The sequence below is a fragment of the Ipomoea triloba genome, chromosome 5, assembly GCF_003576645.1.
Source record: "Ipomoea triloba cultivar NCNSP0323 chromosome 5, ASM357664v1".
In the NCBI taxonomy this organism is placed as follows: Eukaryota; Viridiplantae; Streptophyta; class Magnoliopsida; order Solanales; family Convolvulaceae; genus Ipomoea; species Ipomoea triloba.
The window spans coordinates 29,379,455-29,399,547 of record NC_044920.1 but is presented as its reverse complement, the minus strand read 5'-3'; the positions used below and the strand labels follow the sequence as shown (position 1 = coordinate 29,399,547).

Sequence of the window (20,093 nt, the reverse complement as noted above, 5' to 3'; positions counted from 1 at the left end):
AAGGAGCTGAGATCATTGTAGCAATAATATATATTGAGTGGATTAATGTAAGAATACCACAAGGAGTTTGTAGGAATAGAACATGATTTGTAGTAACTAGACAATATAATGGCATTTTATACCAGAAGATTCTAACCAATTTAGTAACTAGAATCATAATTTTGCGGTGGGCCACAAGATTGGGTCAAAGTCCGCACGGTGGGTTGCAAGGTTGAGCCAAATATAGTCACCTCCCCCGAAGACGGTCTCCAAGGCGGAAGGACAATCGCCCCAGGTCCCGGCCTACTCCCAGGTCCAACCACCCGAACCAAGTCTTCGTAGGCCCAAACCGTCCCCATTCTTAGGTCATTTTCAATATATCCATCATTTATATTTTTACTTTTCTCACGTATATGGTGCGTTTCGATTTTTCCCATTCCCTCTTTTCCTACTTGTATGCAACATAGACAAAAAAACTAATCCACCTAATTAATACGCATAAATTCACCAGCCCGTGAAATGGTCTTTTCATATCTGTAGTATGTGTTTTTTAAAATCACATTCGATCTCTGTGGGTTCTAAGTAGGGGTGGGAACAGGCTAGATCTCTCATTGTGTTAAGCATATGATTGGTTGAGAAAAGTTGGGAATGAAGAGAGAAATTCTAAGTTAATGCATGACCCCAAAATTTGTAGATTGTGTGTGAAATATCATCCGAAAACATGCATGTATGTAAACCGGTGTGCGAGTTGCAGACTAGCTAGCTGTTAAAGCAGTTGGTGGTTGTCAGCATGGTGACCAAAGGTAAGGTGGGTAATGATGCATCCATTTCATGATAGAGATGTAACTACCCACCCATATGCCTTCAATTAATATAAGGGGAAAGGGCCGGGGCTTCTACTTCATTAATCATCATCATTAATATAATTGTGACTATGTTGCTATACTTCCTTTTATTAAATTTAATTTAATCCTTAAAATTTTCGAAATTTCACAATACAATTAATTGTAAGATTGTATTAGAAATCCGTTTTTACTTTTTTGTTTTTTTTTTTTTTTAAAGTTGTGGGGAGGGGGAGGGGGGTATTTAATTAGTATGTATTGTATAGTAGACAGTGGGATGTGAATCTCGTGACACTGAAATTTTGTTCTTGTCCTTTTCATTGCATGCATCTCCACCAATTAATAAATCAACCCCGTACGCTACCTCCTTTTACTCCATCTCCATTACAAATAAGCTTAATTACGGAAAAACATTTTTACGAATTCTAAAAAAATAGACGAAATTTTTGTTTTCAATTGACAGCTTTAACTATTTTTTTAATCATTTTTAAATGATAAAAAATATTACAATGAGTTCTGAATACAATTGTGAATTGAAAATTTTGCCATTTTATGAAAAAGAGGCTTGTTTTGTTTTTTATGCTATAAAATTCAATATATTTCTAAAAGGGTCTTGTATATATAGTGGTGCAAATTTCCTTCTTTTTTCAATGTGGGACAAGTGCTTTTTTAAGCCGTTCTACCTTCATTTCCAACTCTAACGGGTCTGCTTTGAGAATTAATTTCTCATTTATCCATTATCCGTTTTGAGCATACAATATATCGATCTCATCGTCTCGCTACGAAAATCTCAAATTCACTTTAACCCGACTCATACATGTAGTAGACCCTACATATATTTGTACCATCAAATAGTCACTTGCAATACCATTTTTGTTATTTTTCCAATATTGAGTCTAGTATTTGTTATTTTTCCAACATTGAGTCTAGCCAAAAGACTCGAAAACCTGGCCATTACCCATTAGGAACACATATGGCAAACAATAATCTCAGATTCAAAGGAAAAAAAGAGATAACATTGGATACTATTGACAAGTAACTTTCACGTTGAATTGTAGACGGACCGGACAAAATAAAAAACGGACCACTACTTCCAATTCCAAAAACCACTCTTGAAACAGGTTTAAGGAAAAACAAAAATGCTTTCCGTTGCCGGGAATCGAACCCGGGTCTTTCGGGTGAGAGCCGAATATCCTAACCGACTAGACTACAACGGAATTGCTGTTTGGGTTTCATTTCAATATATTTAACGATAAATATGTTTTCTTCTGTCAATTTTTTTTTTTTTTTTGAGAATCTTCTGTCAATTGTTTTAGACTTGGCTTTTAGCCACTTTTGATTAGTTCACATATCTTAGGTATCAACCCTCACGATATTGTCACATTTAGTCATACATTTTTAATTTTAACTTTCATTTGTTTATCTCAATTAGTTTATTCAAATGTCACTACCACTATTACTATTACTATCATCATCATCAAAGCTTTTTTTTTTTTTTTTTTAATTTTCAATTTGGAACTAAAACCATCCTTTGAAACTAGAATTCATAGTTCCCGTTCTATAATTGCAAACCAAAACAAGAACCCCTCGTATAGCTCTAGTTCCTATTAGATTTACAATTACATGATTTGATTCTAATTGATGAATTTGAATTGAATCATGATCATCTCTACCCATAAGGTGTCCCAACTAGTTACCAAAAACCGTTATAACTTTCTCAGTGATTTGTGATGGTCTGTATTATCCCACCAATTCTTAAAGGTCCTAGGAGTTTTGAGGTGACAACCTCATTGATAACCTATATTTTTGTTGTGGGTTTGCTCAACTTACCTTATATAGTGTTTTGGCATGTCTTCACAATTTTGATAGCTAATGCAGAAGCTTGTAGTGCATATCTTAAAACAGGGCTATTACACATCCTTCAATTTTTTACCACTAGAAAATAGAGATTTAACAAAAGTACAATTGGGCATGGCATACATTCATTATAGCGCCAATATAAAAATCTATATGTGTATATATAAAAATGGAAAACTTCACAGCACAGCAATTAACAGTGAAATCCTACTAATCTTACTATAGAAAAATTCCCTAATGCTACTAACTAACTAGCTACCCAGAAAAATAGAACGAAACCGAACCAGAAGACACCAATGCTATGCCTCCCCGGCCCCTGTATGTGTATTCTGCTTGACTTTGCGCTTCAATCGCCTTATGCATTCTGCTATTCCTGTTTAATCAAATTAAGAAATTATAATGTAACAAATAATATAATGTAACAGAGTTACTAGTACTTAAAAAAATTAAGAAACTACTTCAATCAACAAAAATTGCTCTGCCAAAAATAGTGATGCAATATGCCAATATGTAGGTTATAACAATGGGAAAGTATTTGTGTTTCTTTACACCGATAGTATGTCATTTAATTTGATATCAGAATCAGGCAAAGATATATATTGTTTCAATTTGGTATCAGAGCTAAAATAAAGACATAAGTCATTCAATTTGGTATAAGAGTTAAAAGAATAAACCTGATTATTAGAAGTTTGGCCATGTATCCTGGTTGGTTTCATATTCAAATCGATCATTTTATTCTCCCTCTTGGCATGAGCATCTTTAGTGTTATCTGAAACCGGAACGGCGGCGGCGGCTGCGTGGTTCTGTTGGTTATATCCCCTCTTGTTGTCGGCGGGATCTGAGGTCGGCCGCGGCGGCTCCTCCGTCTGCCCAGCTTTATCTCCCGGAAACTATACACAAAACAAAATACTCATACAATTTAATCATCACTATATAACAGGCAAAAACTTGACTCCTAATACAGATAAGATCTTTGATTAATGGGATTAATTAGATTTAGAGAAAGGAAACAATTAACCTCAACTCTCTGCCTCATTAGGAGATATCTACTATGAGTTCTTTTGCCCCCAACATGCACAATCATGTCACATTGCAGACACAGGGAACTCCCATCCACCTCACAGTAAAAAAAGGCTTAACCATTCATTCATTCATTCATTCATTCAAAGAAAAAGAAGAACTGTTAGTTAGTTCAAAGATAATGATGATGATGATGAGAAAAAAAAAATAGAAATCTGGAAAAATACCAGGTGCATTTTCACAAATATCGCAGCGAGGAACATCAATCGGATTGGCTAGCCCAACTCTTACATGTCTACTTGCAAGCTTATTACACATATGTACCTGATATTTTAGTGTAATTAAATAGAATATATATTCAAAAATCCACCGCTTTTAGTTGAGATAGAGCAGAAAAACAAATCTGAAAACCTTATCATCGCAGGCGCGGCAAAGGGCGGCCTCATCGGCGGCGCAGAACAGAATGGCGGCGGCACTTTCACAAACGTCACAAAGCGTCCGCATACTTCATCTCTCCGATCATCCAACCCAAAAGTTAAGTTTCTGACTGTTTAATTTTTCTTCTGGTTTTTGTGCCCTGGAACTGGACGGTTTAACTGCAGAAAGAAGATCGAATTGAAGAAGAAGAAGAAGAAGAGGAAGAGAGGAGACAAAGGAAAAATAATGTTGGAAACACAGCAAAGTGCAGAAGGGTATAAATACCAATGATATTGTTTTGTTGTTTAGCCATCAGTCTAATGTTTTTGTGGGTGTTGTTGTTGGTGAATGTGGAACCTTCTCTTTGATACGTGATTTGACAATGGAGCGCTTAGGTGGACTACCATTACATTACTCACATTGTGCAACACATTATTATTTAGGTTCTTCCTCTTCATTAATTTCTTCCTTTCTTTTTTCTTTTTTTGAATTAATCAAAATTCAAAACCATCCTAAAACAAGGAACCTATAGTCAAATGACGTGTTGGACTAATGAAAAAAGTTGTGGTTTAACTCTCCAATAGGGCATGTTAGTCAATTCCTAAACAAGATATTTATCTCCCTTTTGTTCTAAGTGCATTAACAAACTATGATTGTATCTGTACATGCATAGCTCTTAGATATTATGGGTTCAATTGTTGTAAAAATAATACAGTATATTTATTGCATCAAATTTCTTTAATCGAATTTGTCAGAGAATTAGCTTAGTATTATTAAATTTAATTTTCCTAACACCAGTCAGTTGTTGTCTAAAATTACCAGATGAGTTTTATCCATGGATTTGATTATATTGAGAATGAAAATTTGGAGGGGCATCTAAATTTGAACTTACATGAATTTAAAAATCAAAGAAATTGAAATGTGTGTTTGTTTGGATGTGATGATACATTGGTTGCCTAAAGAAAGGCACAAAAATGGTGAAATGGAGTCTAGTCAGGCAAGGCCCCTTGGCCACAAGAATAAAGGCGGAAGAGTAGAAAATTCGGAAGGGGTGATCGTGAGCCACCAGTTTAGATATCTTCCGGCGGGCCCACTTTTAGATTCTGTGGTTCTCAACTCCCCATGTGTTTTTCAATTTTTACAACAATTCACTCTTTACACTTTTTTTTTTTTTTTTTTTTTNAATGGGATTAATTAGATTTAGAGAAAGGAAACAATTAACCTCAACTCTCTGCCTCATTAGGAGATATCTACTATGAGTTCTTTTGCCCCCAACATGCACAATCATGTCACATTGCAGACACAGGGAACTCCCATCCACCTCACAGTAAAAAAAGGCTTAACCATTCATTCATTCATTCATTCATTCAAAGAAAAAGAAGAACTGTTAGTTAGTTCAAAGATAATGATGATGATGATGAGAAAAAAAAAATAGAAATCTGGAAAAATACCAGGTGCATTTTCACAAATATCGCAGCGAGGAACATCAATCGGATTGGCTAGCCCAACTCTTACATGTCTACTTGCAAGCTTATTACACATATGTACCTGATATTTTAGTGTAATTAAATAGAATATATATTCAAAAATCCACCGCTTTTAGTTGAGATAGAGCAGAAAAACAAATCTGAAAACCTTATCATCGCAGGCGCGGCAAAGGGCGGCCTCATCGGCGGCGCAGAACAGAATGGCGGCGGCACTTTCACAAACGTCACAAAGCGTCCGCATACTTCATCTCTCCGATCATCCAACCCAAAAGTTAAGTTTCTGACTGTTTAATTTTTCTTCTGGTTTTTGTGCCCTGGAACTGGACGGTTTAACTGCAGAAAGAAGATCGAATTGAAGAAGAAGAAGAAGAAGAGGAAGAGAGGAGACAAAGGAAAAATAATGTTGGAAACACAGCAAAGTGCAGAAGGGTATAAATACCAATGATATTGTTTTGTTGTTTAGCCATCAGTCTAATGTTTTTGTGGGTGTTGTTGTTGGTGAATGTGGAACCTTCTCTTTGATACGTGATTTGACAATGGAGCGCTTAGGTGGACTACCATTACATTACTCACATTGTGCAACACATTATTATTTAGGTTCTTCCTCTTCATTAATTTCTTCCTTTCTTTTTTCTTTTTTTGAATTAATCAAAATTCAAAACCATCCTAAAACAAGGAACCTATAGTCAAATGACGTGTTGGACTAATGAAAAAAGTTGTGGTTTAACTCTCCAATAGGGCATGTTAGTCAATTCCTAAACAAGATATTTATCTCCCTTTTGTTCTAAGTGCATTAACAAACTATGATTGTATCTGTACATGCATAGCTCTTAGATATTATGGGTTCAATTGTTGTAAAAATAATACAGTATATTTATTGCATCAAATTTCTTTAATCGAATTTGTCAGAGAATTAGCTTAGTATTATTAAATTTAATTTTCCTAACACCAGTCAGTTGTTGTCTAAAATTACCAGATGAGTTTTATCCATGGATTTGATTATATTGAGAATGAAAATTTGGAGGGGCATCTAAATTTGAACTTACATGAATTTAAAAATCAAAGAAATTGAAATGTGTGTTTGTTTGGATGTGATGATACATTGGTTGCCTAAAGAAAGGCACAAAAATGGTGAAATGGAGTCTAGTCAGGCAAGGCCCCTTGGCCACAAGAATAAAGGCGGAAGAGTAGAAAATTCGGAAGGGGTGATCGTGAGCCACCAGTTTAGATATCTTCCGGCGGGCCCACTTTTAGATTCTGTGGTTCTCAACTCCCCATGTGTTTTTCAATTTTTACAACAATTCACTCTTTACACTTTTTTTTTTTTTTTTTTTTTNCCAAAAGTTAAGTTTCTGACTGTTTAATTTTTCTTCTGGTTTTTGTGCCCTGGAACTGGACGGTTTAACTGCAGAAAGAAGATCGAATTGAAGAAGAAGAAGAAGAAGAGGAAGAGAGGAGACAAAGGAAAAATAATGTTGGAAACACAGCAAAGTGCAGAAGGGTATAAATACCAATGATATTGTTTTGTTGTTTAGCCATCAGTCTAATGTTTTTGTGGGTGTTGTTGTTGGTGAATGTGGAACCTTCTCTTTGATACGTGATTTGACAATGGAGCGCTTAGGTGGACTACCATTACATTACTCACATTGTGCAACACATTATTATTTAGGTTCTTCCTCTTCATTAATTTCTTCCTTTCTTTTTTCTTTTTTTGAATTAATCAAAATTCAAAACCATCCTAAAACAAGGAACCTATAGTCAAATGACGTGTTGGACTAATGAAAAAAGTTGTGGTTTAACTCTCCAATAGGGCATGTTAGTCAATTCCTAAACAAGATATTTATCTCCCTTTTGTTCTAAGTGCATTAACAAACTATGATTGTATCTGTACATGCATAGCTCTTAGATATTATGGGTTCAATTGTTGTAAAAATAATACAGTATATTTATTGCATCAAATTTCTTTAATCGAATTTGTCAGAGAATTAGCTTAGTATTATTAAATTTAATTTTCCTAACACCAGTCAGTTGTTGTCTAAAATTACCAGATGAGTTTTATCCATGGATTTGATTATATTGAGAATGAAAATTTGGAGGGGCATCTAAATTTGAACTTACATGAATTTAAAAATCAAAGAAATTGAAATGTGTGTTTGTTTGGATGTGATGATACATTGGTTGCCTAAAGAAAGGCACAAAAATGGTGAAATGGAGTCTAGTCAGGCAAGGCCCCTTGGCCACAAGAATAAAGGCGGAAGAGTAGAAAATTCGGAAGGGGTGATCGTGAGCCACCAGTTTAGATATCTTCCGGCGGGCCCACTTTTAGATTCTGTGGTTCTCAACTCCCCATGTGTTTTTCAATTTTTACAACAATTCACTCTTTACATTTTTTTTTTTTTTTTTTTTTTGGTCAGATTCAATTAATAGGAAAGAGATAATACGACCGTCTTACTAGTCTCAATTCATGCGACCCGCCGAATCTTTAGTTAATGGTTCAAATATTTAATTAATAGGTCAGATTTGTGATCTTATTAATCAAAGATCCGACCTGTCTAACGGATTAAGACTTGTGAGACTGTCTCACACAAGTTTTTATCATACAAAAAATGATATTTTTCGCACTAAATTATATGTTTATAACATTTTTCTCTCTGCATTATTTATGTATTAACATTAATTCTTCGATTATTTTAAAATTGATAATTTTTTTCATGATATGTTAAATGAATATTTTTATGAATTAATTAAAGTTTTTTTTTTAACAAACTATTACCGAGTAGTATATTTCTCATGTATAAATTATTCATAAATTTATGAATTAATTAAAGTTTCGTAATTAATAAAAAAAGGATTTATAGAGAATAAATAAATAAATATGAGGATTAGTGTTTTGGATTTTTGCGACGGCTTTCAAGTTTCAACCCGACCACCTCCATCTAGGGGATATAGAATAATATCGCGTGGACCACACTTCAGTTTATATTTCAAGTTTTTATAATCAAATAAATTTCATTGGAATTATTAAAAGCTCTAATTGATTTCAAAATTAAACAGATGGTAAATACTTTTAAAAATTTCTGATTAAAACTTTGCCAATATTCACTCTTATATACTACGTAGTTTATAATTTATTAGAAATTACCGATATGTTTGATAAATTAATTATTAATTAAATCATAACCAATAGTATATAGTTAAATGCACAAAAACACAAAGTAAACAATCAGAAGTAAATGGAAAAATGAAGAATATAAGACACAATATTTTAGAATCACTCGACAACTATTTACTGTGCAATGTTACAACAACGTAACTCAACTAAACATGTTACCACTTGGTGAAATCCAACAACCATACTGTTAATTGTAAAGTCTATATCATACTCACGTATCAACAAACACATAGAAATGTTGATTTTGAGTGATTGAAGCCAACAACCACTTTTTTTTTTTTTTAATAAATGCAGTATCACAAATTATATCATAGATCATGTTTCATCTTGAATTGTAAACTCTGATCCAAAAAAGTGACAACTAGTGCATCATGTTTAATAACATTAAAGTAATGCTTTTATATATTTATAGATTTATTTAAAAAAATATATATAGTAATATGAATGTCACTTAAAAAATCTGAATTAAAAATTTGTATACATTAATTTTATTTGTAAAAAAAAAAAGAAAAAATAATAAGGAGGAAAAACAAGAATGCCTTGGGAGCATGTTGCTACATGGGCCTAGTCCAAAATATAACTATGGATGTGGCATGGCTATTTTACAAACCCAATAGATTACAATAAAATCTATGGATTAAATAGAACATCGTAAAAAAAAAATGAATGGACTGAACTTAAAAACAATTTTAATATATAAATTATTAAATGCACTAGAAAGAGGGCTTGAACCTCCGACCTTGTGGTTAACAGCCACACGTTTTAACCAACTAAACTATTCCAGCATATGTCAACAAATTTCGTTGTTCTGTAATTTATATGTATTTAACTTAAAAATGTTATTTCATGCAACATTGCAACTTGTCCTCTATATTTAAATATTTTCTCAACATAAAATTTTTACAAGTATGTAAATAAATTAGAATCAACAAAGATCAAATAAACACTTTATTTCAAGGATTAGGATTGAACAACGCTGATCTATTTTTTCCTATTTGAAAAGTTACTTCGTTCCTAGGGTTTATTCAATAATATAAAAAGAGTCATTCGCGCGAAATAGGCTTCCATACTAAAAGAAATAATAAATTTGACAAAAATCATGAAAATTGAATAATATAACTAATATTATCTTATCTCCAATATTAATTTTTTTTTAAAGAGAATAAAATAGTAGTAGTTTTCAATTTTTGTCGTCTTGGACATATGTTTGCGTCGAGGGAAGCTTCCTAGAAGCCACATTAACCTGCCAAACAGCCTTTATAACTATCGCTGGTTAAGGTTTGTTACAACGTAACCTTCCGCAAGTACCAAAAATAACAATCATTGAAAAATTACGTTGAAAAATTAAGAAAGTAGAACAATTGAAAGTGACGGGATAACTGAACAAGGTACTAGATATGATCTAGTGCATCTAACCTATCAAGGCAGTGATAAAATAGTTAGGAGGCGAGAACAGGTGGAACGATTACAAGAGCGCAGTTCATGCATTAAGAACATCTATCTCATATGAGTTATGGATGACAATATTACTTATTATGATGCCGTTGTTATCACTATTGTAACGTTACATGTTTATAATATAAAGGCTGACCTCGTGTAGCAAGTGGAGGACATTTTGCTAAATTATTGTTACCGCCACAAAGAAATAAATCAAGAAAATTATTATTTATTTCAAATTTGTATAGATAAATTGTGGTATAGCTAAGTAGACAAACACTTTAATTAACCAAAATTTAATTTAATTCCAAGATTTGCATTGAATTTAATTTAATTTGTAGTACTTAGAATGAGAAGTTGAGCATGTCCATGCTCAAGCTCTCCATCATGAGCGCCTCCATGAACCCACAGCTCCCGTAGCCGGTGGAAGGCTGCGCCGCCGCTGCCGTGGGTCGCCGGAGAGGGCAGCTGCTGCCGCCGGAGGAGATAGGCAGCATAGGTAGGTTGTCACAGTTGCAGATCTCAAGCATGTAGCCATCAGGGTCGTGGAAGAACACTTGGTCCACCGTTATACCCTCCTCCTCCACCACCGCCGTCGCGTACTTCATTCCCATCGCCTCCAATCTTCTCTTCACCTCCGCCACATCCGTGCACTACTTTTCCGGCAACACCAAGAAAATTAGTGGTCTTTCAAATGTGCCAAAAAACATCAAAATTGGTTTTTGAGTGATAGATGGTGAGTAGGAATAGGATTGAGTCCTAGCAATAGTGTAGTTTGAGAGTTATAGTCAATGTGGTGGGCTCCTTTTAGGTACTAGACATTAGTCCTCCCACTTAATGAACTGTTGTGTCACAGTGATTTATCCCTCTAGTATCCTATAAGGCTGGGGTGTAGTGGTCTTGGGACTTGGAAATTTTGTCTTTTTTGTGGCAAAAAGTCACAAAAATGATGTAGGCAATTCAGTTGGTTTTTAGGAGTAAATTGTGGCCTTTTGGGTAAGGACACGATTGAGCCCTAGCAGACACACAGTCTAGGAGTTACAGCCTATTTGGTGAGCTCATTGTAGACACTAAACACTAGTCCTATCACTTAATAGATTGTCAAATCACCGTGATTTATCTTTCTACAATTCAACTATACTGTGAGAATTTAGAAGTGGACAAAAAAAAACATGTAAATGGAACTATATATAGAAGTTGAGTCATTAATTACCTGAAAGGAGATGTGATTATCTTTGGGATTAATTGGTCGAGGCTCATCGGCAACAGTGTCACAATTCTGAGAGGATTCCCTCTCTAGCAAGTGTATGCCAATCCCATAGTTATACAACCTGAAGTAAACAAAAATACCCACAACAAGAATGTGTTAAAAAACACTATCTAGCTACACAGATCAGAAATGGTAGAATATATATATGCATGTTTTGCATGCATGGAGATGGAGCTAGCTAGCAAAATAAAAGCTGACCAGGCTCCATGGAAATTGAAGGAGGAAGGGCGTTTGACGAGGCAAAAGCCCAAGACATCCTCGTAGAAACGAACCGAACTAAACACATCCTTAACCAAGAGGGAAACATGGTTGAGAGACAGAAGAGGGAGGGCCTGGGGGGTTCCAGCAACTTCCTCAATCATCTTCACTTCAATTCTTTGATGATGATGATGATGAGTTAGGTATGTAGATATGGTAGTGTTTTTCAGATAGGGTCGGCTAGCCTCTTACAAAGATCTCTCTACCTTTCTCTTGTGCTGTGTGGTGATGTGAAGATTAATGGTCCATTTATAGAAGATGACTAGATGAGATGATATATTTTCCTAATGGGTTGAATCTCCAACCTCAAGGGCCCCACGCAACCTGATCCAGAACATTTGGAAGAATGTAAATTAGGGTAATTCAATTGAAATAGAGACTAAACCTTTGCTGTTACTGGTGAGACTGGATTTCTAGTCTTTCTTTTTAAATTTTATCCTTGTAAAGTTGTAATCAACTGAGCTGTCCAAAGAAGAGATTATGTTAATTGAGAGATTGGGTTGGGAGTGCTTCTGTGGATCATATCTGGTAGACTCGTACGTACGGCTCAAAGAGTGGATGGCGCAGCGAACCTTCTAGGTAGGTTCGTATTGACTATTTGGCTAAAAGGACAATTTTTTCTATAATTATCATCGTCTCATCCCACCCTTGCGTCGTCACATTGAGATATCAGATATGGACTCATTCATGAAATTACAAGCAATGATATAATGTACTAGAATTTTGGAAGGTAACATTTTTTTTTTCTTTTTCATTTTGGAAATGTTTTTTTTTTCTTCTTGAAACTAGTTTGAAGATCTTTTCGTATGGTTTCTTAATAAAATAAAGGTTCTTTAAAAAGGTTTTAGATCATTTTATAATAATTATAAACTAAATATGGTTGATGGTTTTAGGAGACTGGGTTCAGCATAAACTGAATAAAAATATATAAATTAGACAAGTAAAAATGGTAATAATATTTCTCAGGCACTGGGTCCAAATAATACTCACAATGGACTAAGGAGTAAATATAAGGCACATGTCAAAAGGCCCAAAATTAATCTAGTGGGCTAAGGAGTAAATACAAGGTACATGTTAAAAGGCACAGGATTAATCCCGGTCGACCTGTTGGAGATTCAAATCCTAGTCTAGCTGTTAAAATAGTAAACAAAGCCCCTAAACCAAGTGTCATAATGGTGAATACATACATATAATAACGTTAAAAGGGGCAAGGCCCTATTTAGCGTTTGCACCCTCATCAAACGAGTAGTTGTCATGTCTCGATCAATCATGTCCACCCACTTATTGTCATCACAAGTCGCCAGTCCGCACCATTCTCCTTAACTAATTTTTATCGCTTCTACCTGCACAATAAACATGGTTGATTAGTTAGAGTAAAGTGTAATTGTGCACTTGTAGGTCAAGAGTTCGCATTTTTTCTGTCGATTGAGCGACTATGACTTGTTAGGCCTTAGAGCCCATGACTCTATCACAAGTCTCCCACTTTTTTGTAGTTGTCTAGACAACTAGAGGAAGTAGTGCCCCTTGACCTCACGGTTTCACAACCTACCTTTGTAATCACTCCGTCGAACTAAAACTTTCCTAACGCTTGTAGCTATTTTCGAGCTTTGTTCTCGACCCTTGCAACCACTTGATTCATCCCACTTGAATCCTATTGGACCCTTGAATCGATATATTATTCTTTTTGGGTATCTAGCAACCATTGTCTTTCATGTATTCAATCCGTCAATATGACTTAACTCTCTAGCGCATTCCTTTCGGACGTCTTGCCACACTGTTGCCTTTCCTATTTGCAGACCCACCGAGAATGGTTTCTAGCCCCCTTCCCTACATTTAGGCCTATCAAAACGGGTTTAGCACACCCCGCCTCGCAAAATGGGGCTTTTTAGGCCAAACCACCTAACCCTCGGACTTTGACGGGTGCAAACTTGGATCTGATCAATGGTCCAGATCTAACCCTATTTTTCAACTGAGAGCTAAGTATCCTCGCACCAGAACTTGTCTGTATATATATATAACTGCATATTTTATAAAAATAATTTTTGATATTAAAAATATAAATATTTTCTTATGGCACATTGGCACAACCTCGAGGTCCGCGACTCCGCGAGGAAGGGTCATATATTGGTTTCGAGGGCTCGAACCCTGCGTCGCTTCCGTCACCGGCTCGGTCCCGTTTAGGTTTTCAAAAGACTCTTGAAAAAGAAAATGGAAAAATAAAAAAAAACCCTTCCACCTCAATAGTCAATACTACGAATTCATGACATGGTCTGCTCTCATCCCTCACTCACCGTCACCGGAAAATGCTCGTCGGCGATGCCGTACACCTCCAGCGAACGTTAGTCTCCGCAAACACACACCGCTTTCTTGATTTCCTATCTCCGACATGTCCAGGTCTTTCGTGCTCTTTCTAATCCCTTTTGATTTGCCTAAATTACATTTGAATTTCATTTCACAATTGCGATTTTGTTTGTACATTCATTATTATTATATTCAATTTTCATTCTCCTCTAATATACTCCGTAATACATTATTATTCGGTGTGGCGGTTGGGAAGATTACTAGATTAGCTAATAAAAGGCTTTAATGTGCTCACGACTTTTTTTCGGGTATATTTGAAAGATCTCTCAGTTTAAGCAATGTTCTAGTGATTGCAGAATTGGTTAATATCTTATCCTTTTATTTTCTCTGAAGATTTGATTTGTGTTGGCATTCGATTTTATCAATGAGCTACCAGTGGATGTTATGCTGTTGAAAGAAAAACTAGAATTTCATCATTAAGGTGATTTTTTCACAGTACATTGCAGCATTCTCATACCTGTTAATATAATTTGTGACTATATGTAGATTCTTGGCAATTGGGAATATTAAAAGAATTGCAAAGTCCACACAACAAAATCAAACTGCCATCAGTTCAGAAGGGACAAAATATGGATTGTTTATCAGAATCGGGTTATGTTCTCCTCAGTACAGATATTGTGGACATTACATGTCTTCTACCAGAGGGCAAGCAAAATTCACAACATGCAGAATCCAGAACAGCTTCCACCAGAGTTATTCGGCCACTCACGGGAGAAGTACTATAGCAAATCATGCCCATCTTACATGGAAGAGGTTCCAGCAACAGTCTTTATTTAGAGGACGGACTTTTCTTGCTATATATAGAATTGCGCAAGCAGTTAGCTTGGCTTTGAGCCGCCCTTATGTGGCTTTTCCTGGTATATTTGCATTAACATGTGGAAGAAATGTAGCACTGGCCCGAGCACTACCAGATGCAGATTTTATCTCCCCAAGGAATGCTCTGTATATGCATGCTCAAGATGGACATGTTTACTTTACCTCATTGATACGCTCTAAATTTTATGGCATTGTTCTGCTGTTGAGAGCATTTTATTTAGCAGTACTCTTTTCACCAAGTATAGTAATGGCTCCATTTGTGGATGTTTTTGGACCTCGTTACATGCAAATCTGGCTTCAGGTTGTTCGACGAACACTGGAAAAAGCTGGCCCTGCATTTATAAAGTGGGGCCAGTGGGCAGCTACGCGACCAGATCTTTTCACTAGCAGTTTATGTACTGAACTGTCAAAGCTCCAGACAAATGCCCCTGAACATAGCTTTGCCTACACTAAAAAGACCATAGAAAGAGCTTTTGGTCGTAAAATTGCTGAAATCTTTGATGACTTTGAAGAAAAGCCTGTAGCATCTGGAAGTATTGCTCAAGTTCATCGAGCTTCCTTGCATCGGCACCATGGTAGGAAGATCAAGCCCATTGCAGTGGCTGTGAAGGTTAGACATCCTGGAGTTGGTGAATCAATAAAAAGAGATTTTGAGATAATCAATGTAGTTGCAAGGATATCAAAATTCATTCCTACACTTAAGTGGTTAAGATTGGACGAAAGTGTACAGCAGTTTGCTGTTTTTATGATGTCTCAAGTTGACCTTGCTAGGGAGGCTGCCCATTTAAGCCGCTTCATTTATAATTTTAGAAGATGGAAGGATGTTTCTTTTCCAAAGCCTGTATATCCATTAGTACATCCTGCAGTATTGGTGGAAACATTTGAGCAGGGGGAAAGTGTTTCATACTATGTTGATGAGCTTGTGGGGCATGAACGAATTAAAAGTGCACTTGCTCATATTGGAACCCATGCACTTCTCAAGATGCTTCTGGTAATTTTATCTTTTTGTTCTTTATTTTATGTTGTTAGTTTTCTTGTGTCTTCATGTTTGGAGTGACTTGTCGCCTTGTCCATTACTTCCTTTCCTTTGTGACTTCATCTTGATGATTAATCTGAAGATATACACCTGACTTGCTTAGGAGGAAATTTAAGTATTTAACTGTAACTAGAGACTGGAATAGTATTGGATAGACTAAGTACAAAAGGTGGTAGGAAACTTTTATAGGGATTATTTTTGAAATGTGGATTTTTTCTTGCCTGAAAAGTGCAGGATGGTATATGAAAGTTCTGATTTTGAAAAAGTTTCATTTAAATCCTGCTTCGTTACCTTAAGTCCCTAAATCATTTTCTTTATACTGCCCTCTCCTAAGTCCTACCCCAAACACAAGCTATTGCAAACATTCTTCTGGAAGAAATAAAGGCAAATGTGCAAAATTTCTAATGGTTCTAGCTAGTTGTGAATATCGCATATCGCTGGCTTCTAAGAGTTCATTTCTTCCTTCTTTTAGGTGGACAATTTTGTGCATGCTGACATGCATCCTGGAAATATCCTTGTTCGGGTAACCCAGAGCAAGTCTTCACGGAAACGTATCTTCAAATCAAAGCCTCATGTTATTTTCCTTGATGTAGGCATGACTGCTGAGCTTTCTAGTAGCGACCGAATATCGCTGCTGGAATTCTTTAAGGCTGTTGCTCGACGAGATGGGCGCACTGCAGCAGAATGCACTTTGAAATTATCAAAGAAACAGAACTGCCCTGATCCTGAGACATTCATTAAGGTTGAATATGACACTTTTAAGTGCTTATAATCTGGAAATTTTTTACTTCTCCCTCTGGGTTTTTTCAAGTCTAGGAACAAATTGCTGATTGTTGCATCTTCATTTATGCCCATATAGTTCTTTAATTCAACATTGGTGTGTTTATTAAAGTGTCGGTCACATGTTAGAGGAGTAACACATGAGATTATATGCTCAGCCCATTTCATTGGTGAACCTAATACTTGAAATCTTTTATTAAGATGGATGATGATTTTTTCCTATTGTTGGAAGTTGGAACCCTAGGAACAAGGATAAATGGAAACAGAAGGAAAAAAGTATGAAAAAAGAAGAGGAATTACAATCCAATGTAGGAGGGCATAACCATTTTCTTCCTGTACATCTATTAAGTTTCACATATTTCAACTTATCTGCATAAAATTGCATGGTATCCATAACTTTTCTTAGTCGTGTTACTTTTGTTTGTAAATGTAATCTCTGCCTCTGTGGAGTCTAAAGATATGCCATTTACCCATCTGGTAAAGCTTAATTTTATGGATTATGATAATGTTTTATTATTGTGGATTGTGAATACACTATAATCTACTTTTCTTATCCAAAAAAAAATAAAGAAATAGACAGAAGAAAAAACTAACGGTCTACCTTACATTACTTGAGGATTATTGGCTTAGATGAGCTAGAAAGCTTTATACAATCTATAATCCATAATCTTTGCCAAATATGTAATGAAAATGATTATTTATTTTCTAATCTCAATAATCTATTTCAGTAAGCTTTACCAAACACCACTTGTATAAAGGATAGTCTCAATTGGGTACTGTGGGTGCTTGAGGTGTATAATTTTAGTGTCCAGCTGAAAATTTTATTACGAAATATTTTGAGCTTAACTTGACTAGGCCTTTCTGGCAGCCAAGTTGGGTAGTGTGTTACATGGACTTGCATTTCTCTGTTTTAGTAGAAGATTACTAAAGTAAAACATTATTGCTTTTGATGGATGCACAGATTATTTATTTTGTGTTGTAATTGCATTGCTCAACAGGAAGTGAAAGAGTCATTTGATTTCTGGGGTACTGATGAAAGCAATTCAATTCATCCAGCTGAGTGCATGCAGCGTCTACTTGAGCAAGTTAGGCGTCATAGAGTTAACATTGATGGGAATGTGTGCACCGTGATGGTGACAACTTTAGTCCTCGAGGTACTTTCTTTCCTCTCCCTATCGTGCTTTGATGCACTAACAAAATGAGAATCATAGCCTCTTAATCTATTTTTCATCGACCATGGATTATGGACATGTGGAGAAGGCAATAGAATTTATTTTATTTTTTTGGGAGGGGTGGGTGGAGATCGCAGGGCGTTCTAATCTGTGAGCTTACATTTAACTAGCCACAAGTTCTACTATTGATACCCGATCCTTTGTTTGGATAGGGGTGGCAGCGGAAGCTTGATCCCGATTATGATGTAATGCACACGTTACAGACGCTGCTGCTCAAGTCAGATTGGGCAGAGTCGCTTTCCTATACAATCGAAGGACTCATGGCCCCGTGATGGGATTCTTTACCTGCAGAACGATTACTTGCAGCATAGAAACATAGATATGTAGACCTTACTGGATCAGCGTCATCCAGAATTTGTCTTCATCAAATTTTGTTAGCGCGAACTATACTCTGTAATTTGTATTTTGATACCAGAAAATTGCCCTCTTTCTAGTGTTCTTTTAGATAGAAATCCAGAGGCAACAACAGCAAAGGAGGAAGCAAATAAAGAAAGCATACTTCCAAACTATTTTACTTGTTTTCATGTCTGCAGGGACCAAATTTGGTCTATTACCTTCTTACATACAAAAAACAGAACATTAGAGGACTGACATTTACACGAAATAATTAGTTCACTCCCTCTTGTACTTTTGAGAAACCCATATTCATGAAGCTTTTGTTCAGCAAAATTTATTTAATTACATTATCAAAATTGTTCAAGGTTCTTTGGATGTGTATATTTATAGATTGATAATGTTTAATTTAAGTGAAGATAGATTGCAGTTGATTATGAGTTTGTTGTAATTAAAAGTTGATCAGAAGCTGTATCAGCCAAATTAAAAGTGTGCAATGCATCTAAATACTAATGTACAAATTAAATTTAGAATGAGATGGTTGAATTGAAGGTACATTGTATCATGTGCAATAATTGAGCATGAAGTAGTTCCACTACTTAAATGTAATGTAATGGGTGTTAGTGTGATTGCAATTGCAATTGCCAAATTAAAGAGATTTCATTTAAAGATTATAAAATAATGTTGGACATTACAGGGACAACCTAGCAAGCAATGTTCCAAAGTAGGAGTATAATACATAATGTATTTGACCATTGGCCAAACTGAAATTTTGGCAGCGTCTGCATGCGCACACAACTGCAGAAAGCAAGGCATGTGATCGCCGTTTTGTAGTATTCACTATTCTGTCGCCCAAAAGATTTAATCTATCCGACACAGCATTTGAGAGGACGTAAATCATGATAATTTAGTGGCTCAACAAATGAAGTTACAAGTGATCTGCCCACTTTGAGTATAATCCACACACTACCGCTGCCAAGTTTCGAACCTTAGTCTCTTCCCCATATACTGCCTACATACTAAACCAATAAGCTAAACCCATGCGAGTAATATTTACTATGCTCAATATGAAGAATATGATGTTTTTCATATATCCTCAAAAAAAACTAGTTTCTTGTGGGAGCTGTCTATTAATTTCTTGATTTGAACCTAATAGCAAAATAGGAAAATATATTACAAGTTCATTCTTCACGAAGAAATACTACGTAATTAATAATGACCGAACACCTAAAATATATTACAAGTTCACTCTTTATTTTCTCACATGTACTATGAACAAAAAAAAAAAAGAGAGAAAATATATTAGTTAATTGTACATTCCTTTTGGTCGTTTATTGCGGAGCATTAATTATGTGATTAGAGGACCCTCAAAATATCATCAAACCCTAACAAATCACATAACGTATAGTATATATATTGATGGATTGATGAGTGAATTGAAATTGAATTGCCACAACATATGATATGTTTAATTTGGTAGACCATAGTGTTAACCCATACACAAAAACATACCAAATGTTGGTTTGTGCATCTCATCATGATTGGATCAGACGGCGCTGCTACTCCTCACTCATCATCTCATCTGCTAAATTGTCTTCATGCAAATACTAAGATTCAAAGAGACAAACACCCTACGTCGTCGTATCATCTATCTTCTTCAAATAATAATGGCGGTGGATCCCCTTTGCATATCTGCCACAAAAACCAATTGTTAGGCACCGTTTGGAATATATGCCGCTCCTTTTTCTTTTTTTTTTTTTTTTTTTTAAATTAGTTTAGGTGTCATAATATTATTG

The 20,093-nt window shown here is 35.5% G+C and overlaps 3 protein-coding genes and 1 non-coding gene across 6 annotated transcripts; 1 reads left to right on the top strand and 3 right to left on the bottom strand.

Moving 5' to 3' along the window:
• Positions 1–1,965: 1,965 nt before the first annotated feature.
• Positions 1,966–2,038, bottom strand: TRNAE-CUC. Its single transcript has one exon. It is a non-coding gene; the product is annotated as a tRNA-Glu (tRNA).
• Positions 2,039–2,717: 679 nt separating this feature from the next.
• On the bottom strand, positions 2,718–6,105 carry LOC116019059 (B-box zinc finger protein 19-like). 3 transcript variants are annotated; one of them, XM_031259135.1, is made up of 6 exons: positions 6,042–6,105; positions 5,751–5,935; positions 5,567–5,663; positions 5,338–5,453; positions 3,353–3,568; positions 2,718–3,051 (listed from the first exon to the last, which is right to left on the bottom strand). In XM_031259135.1, the coding sequence occupies exons 2-6, from the start codon at positions 5,841–5,843 to the stop codon at positions 3,046–3,048; spliced, it is 528 nt and encodes a 175-aa protein (XP_031114995.1). In that variant the 5' UTR covers positions 5,844–5,935; positions 6,042–6,105; the 3' UTR covers positions 2,718–3,045. The 3 variants fall into 3 exon arrangements, with proteins under 3 accessions (XP_031114995.1, XP_031114994.1, XP_031114993.1); XM_031259134.1 differs by lacking the exon at positions 6,042–6,105 and having other exon boundaries at positions 5,751–6,003; XM_031259133.1 differs by lacking the exons at positions 5,338–5,453; positions 5,567–5,663; positions 5,751–5,935; positions 6,042–6,105 and adding exons at positions 3,697–3,812; positions 3,926–4,022; positions 4,110–4,359.
• Positions 6,106–10,420: 4,315 nt separating this feature from the next.
• LOC116019038 (virulence protein STM3117-like) lies at positions 10,421–11,940 on the bottom strand. Its single transcript, XM_031259104.1, has 3 exons — positions 11,680–11,940; positions 11,425–11,542; positions 10,421–10,864 (listed from the first exon to the last, which is right to left on the bottom strand). Exons 1-3 carry the CDS (start codon positions 11,841–11,843, stop codon positions 10,556–10,558), a joined length of 591 nt encoding a protein of 196 aa, XP_031114964.1. The 5' UTR covers positions 11,844–11,940; the 3' UTR covers positions 10,421–10,555.
• Positions 11,941–13,877: 1,937 nt separating this feature from the next.
• On the top strand, positions 13,878–18,656 carry LOC116020879 (probable serine/threonine-protein kinase abkC). The gene is made up of 5 exons (XM_031261443.1): positions 13,878–14,133; positions 14,587–15,907; positions 16,425–16,694; positions 17,731–17,886; positions 18,117–18,656. The coding sequence occupies exons 1-5, from the start codon at positions 14,126–14,128 to the stop codon at positions 18,234–18,236; spliced, it is 1,875 nt and encodes a 624-aa protein (XP_031117303.1). The 5' UTR covers positions 13,878–14,125; the 3' UTR covers positions 18,237–18,656.
• The last annotated feature ends 1,437 nt before the right edge of the window (positions 18,657–20,093 follow it).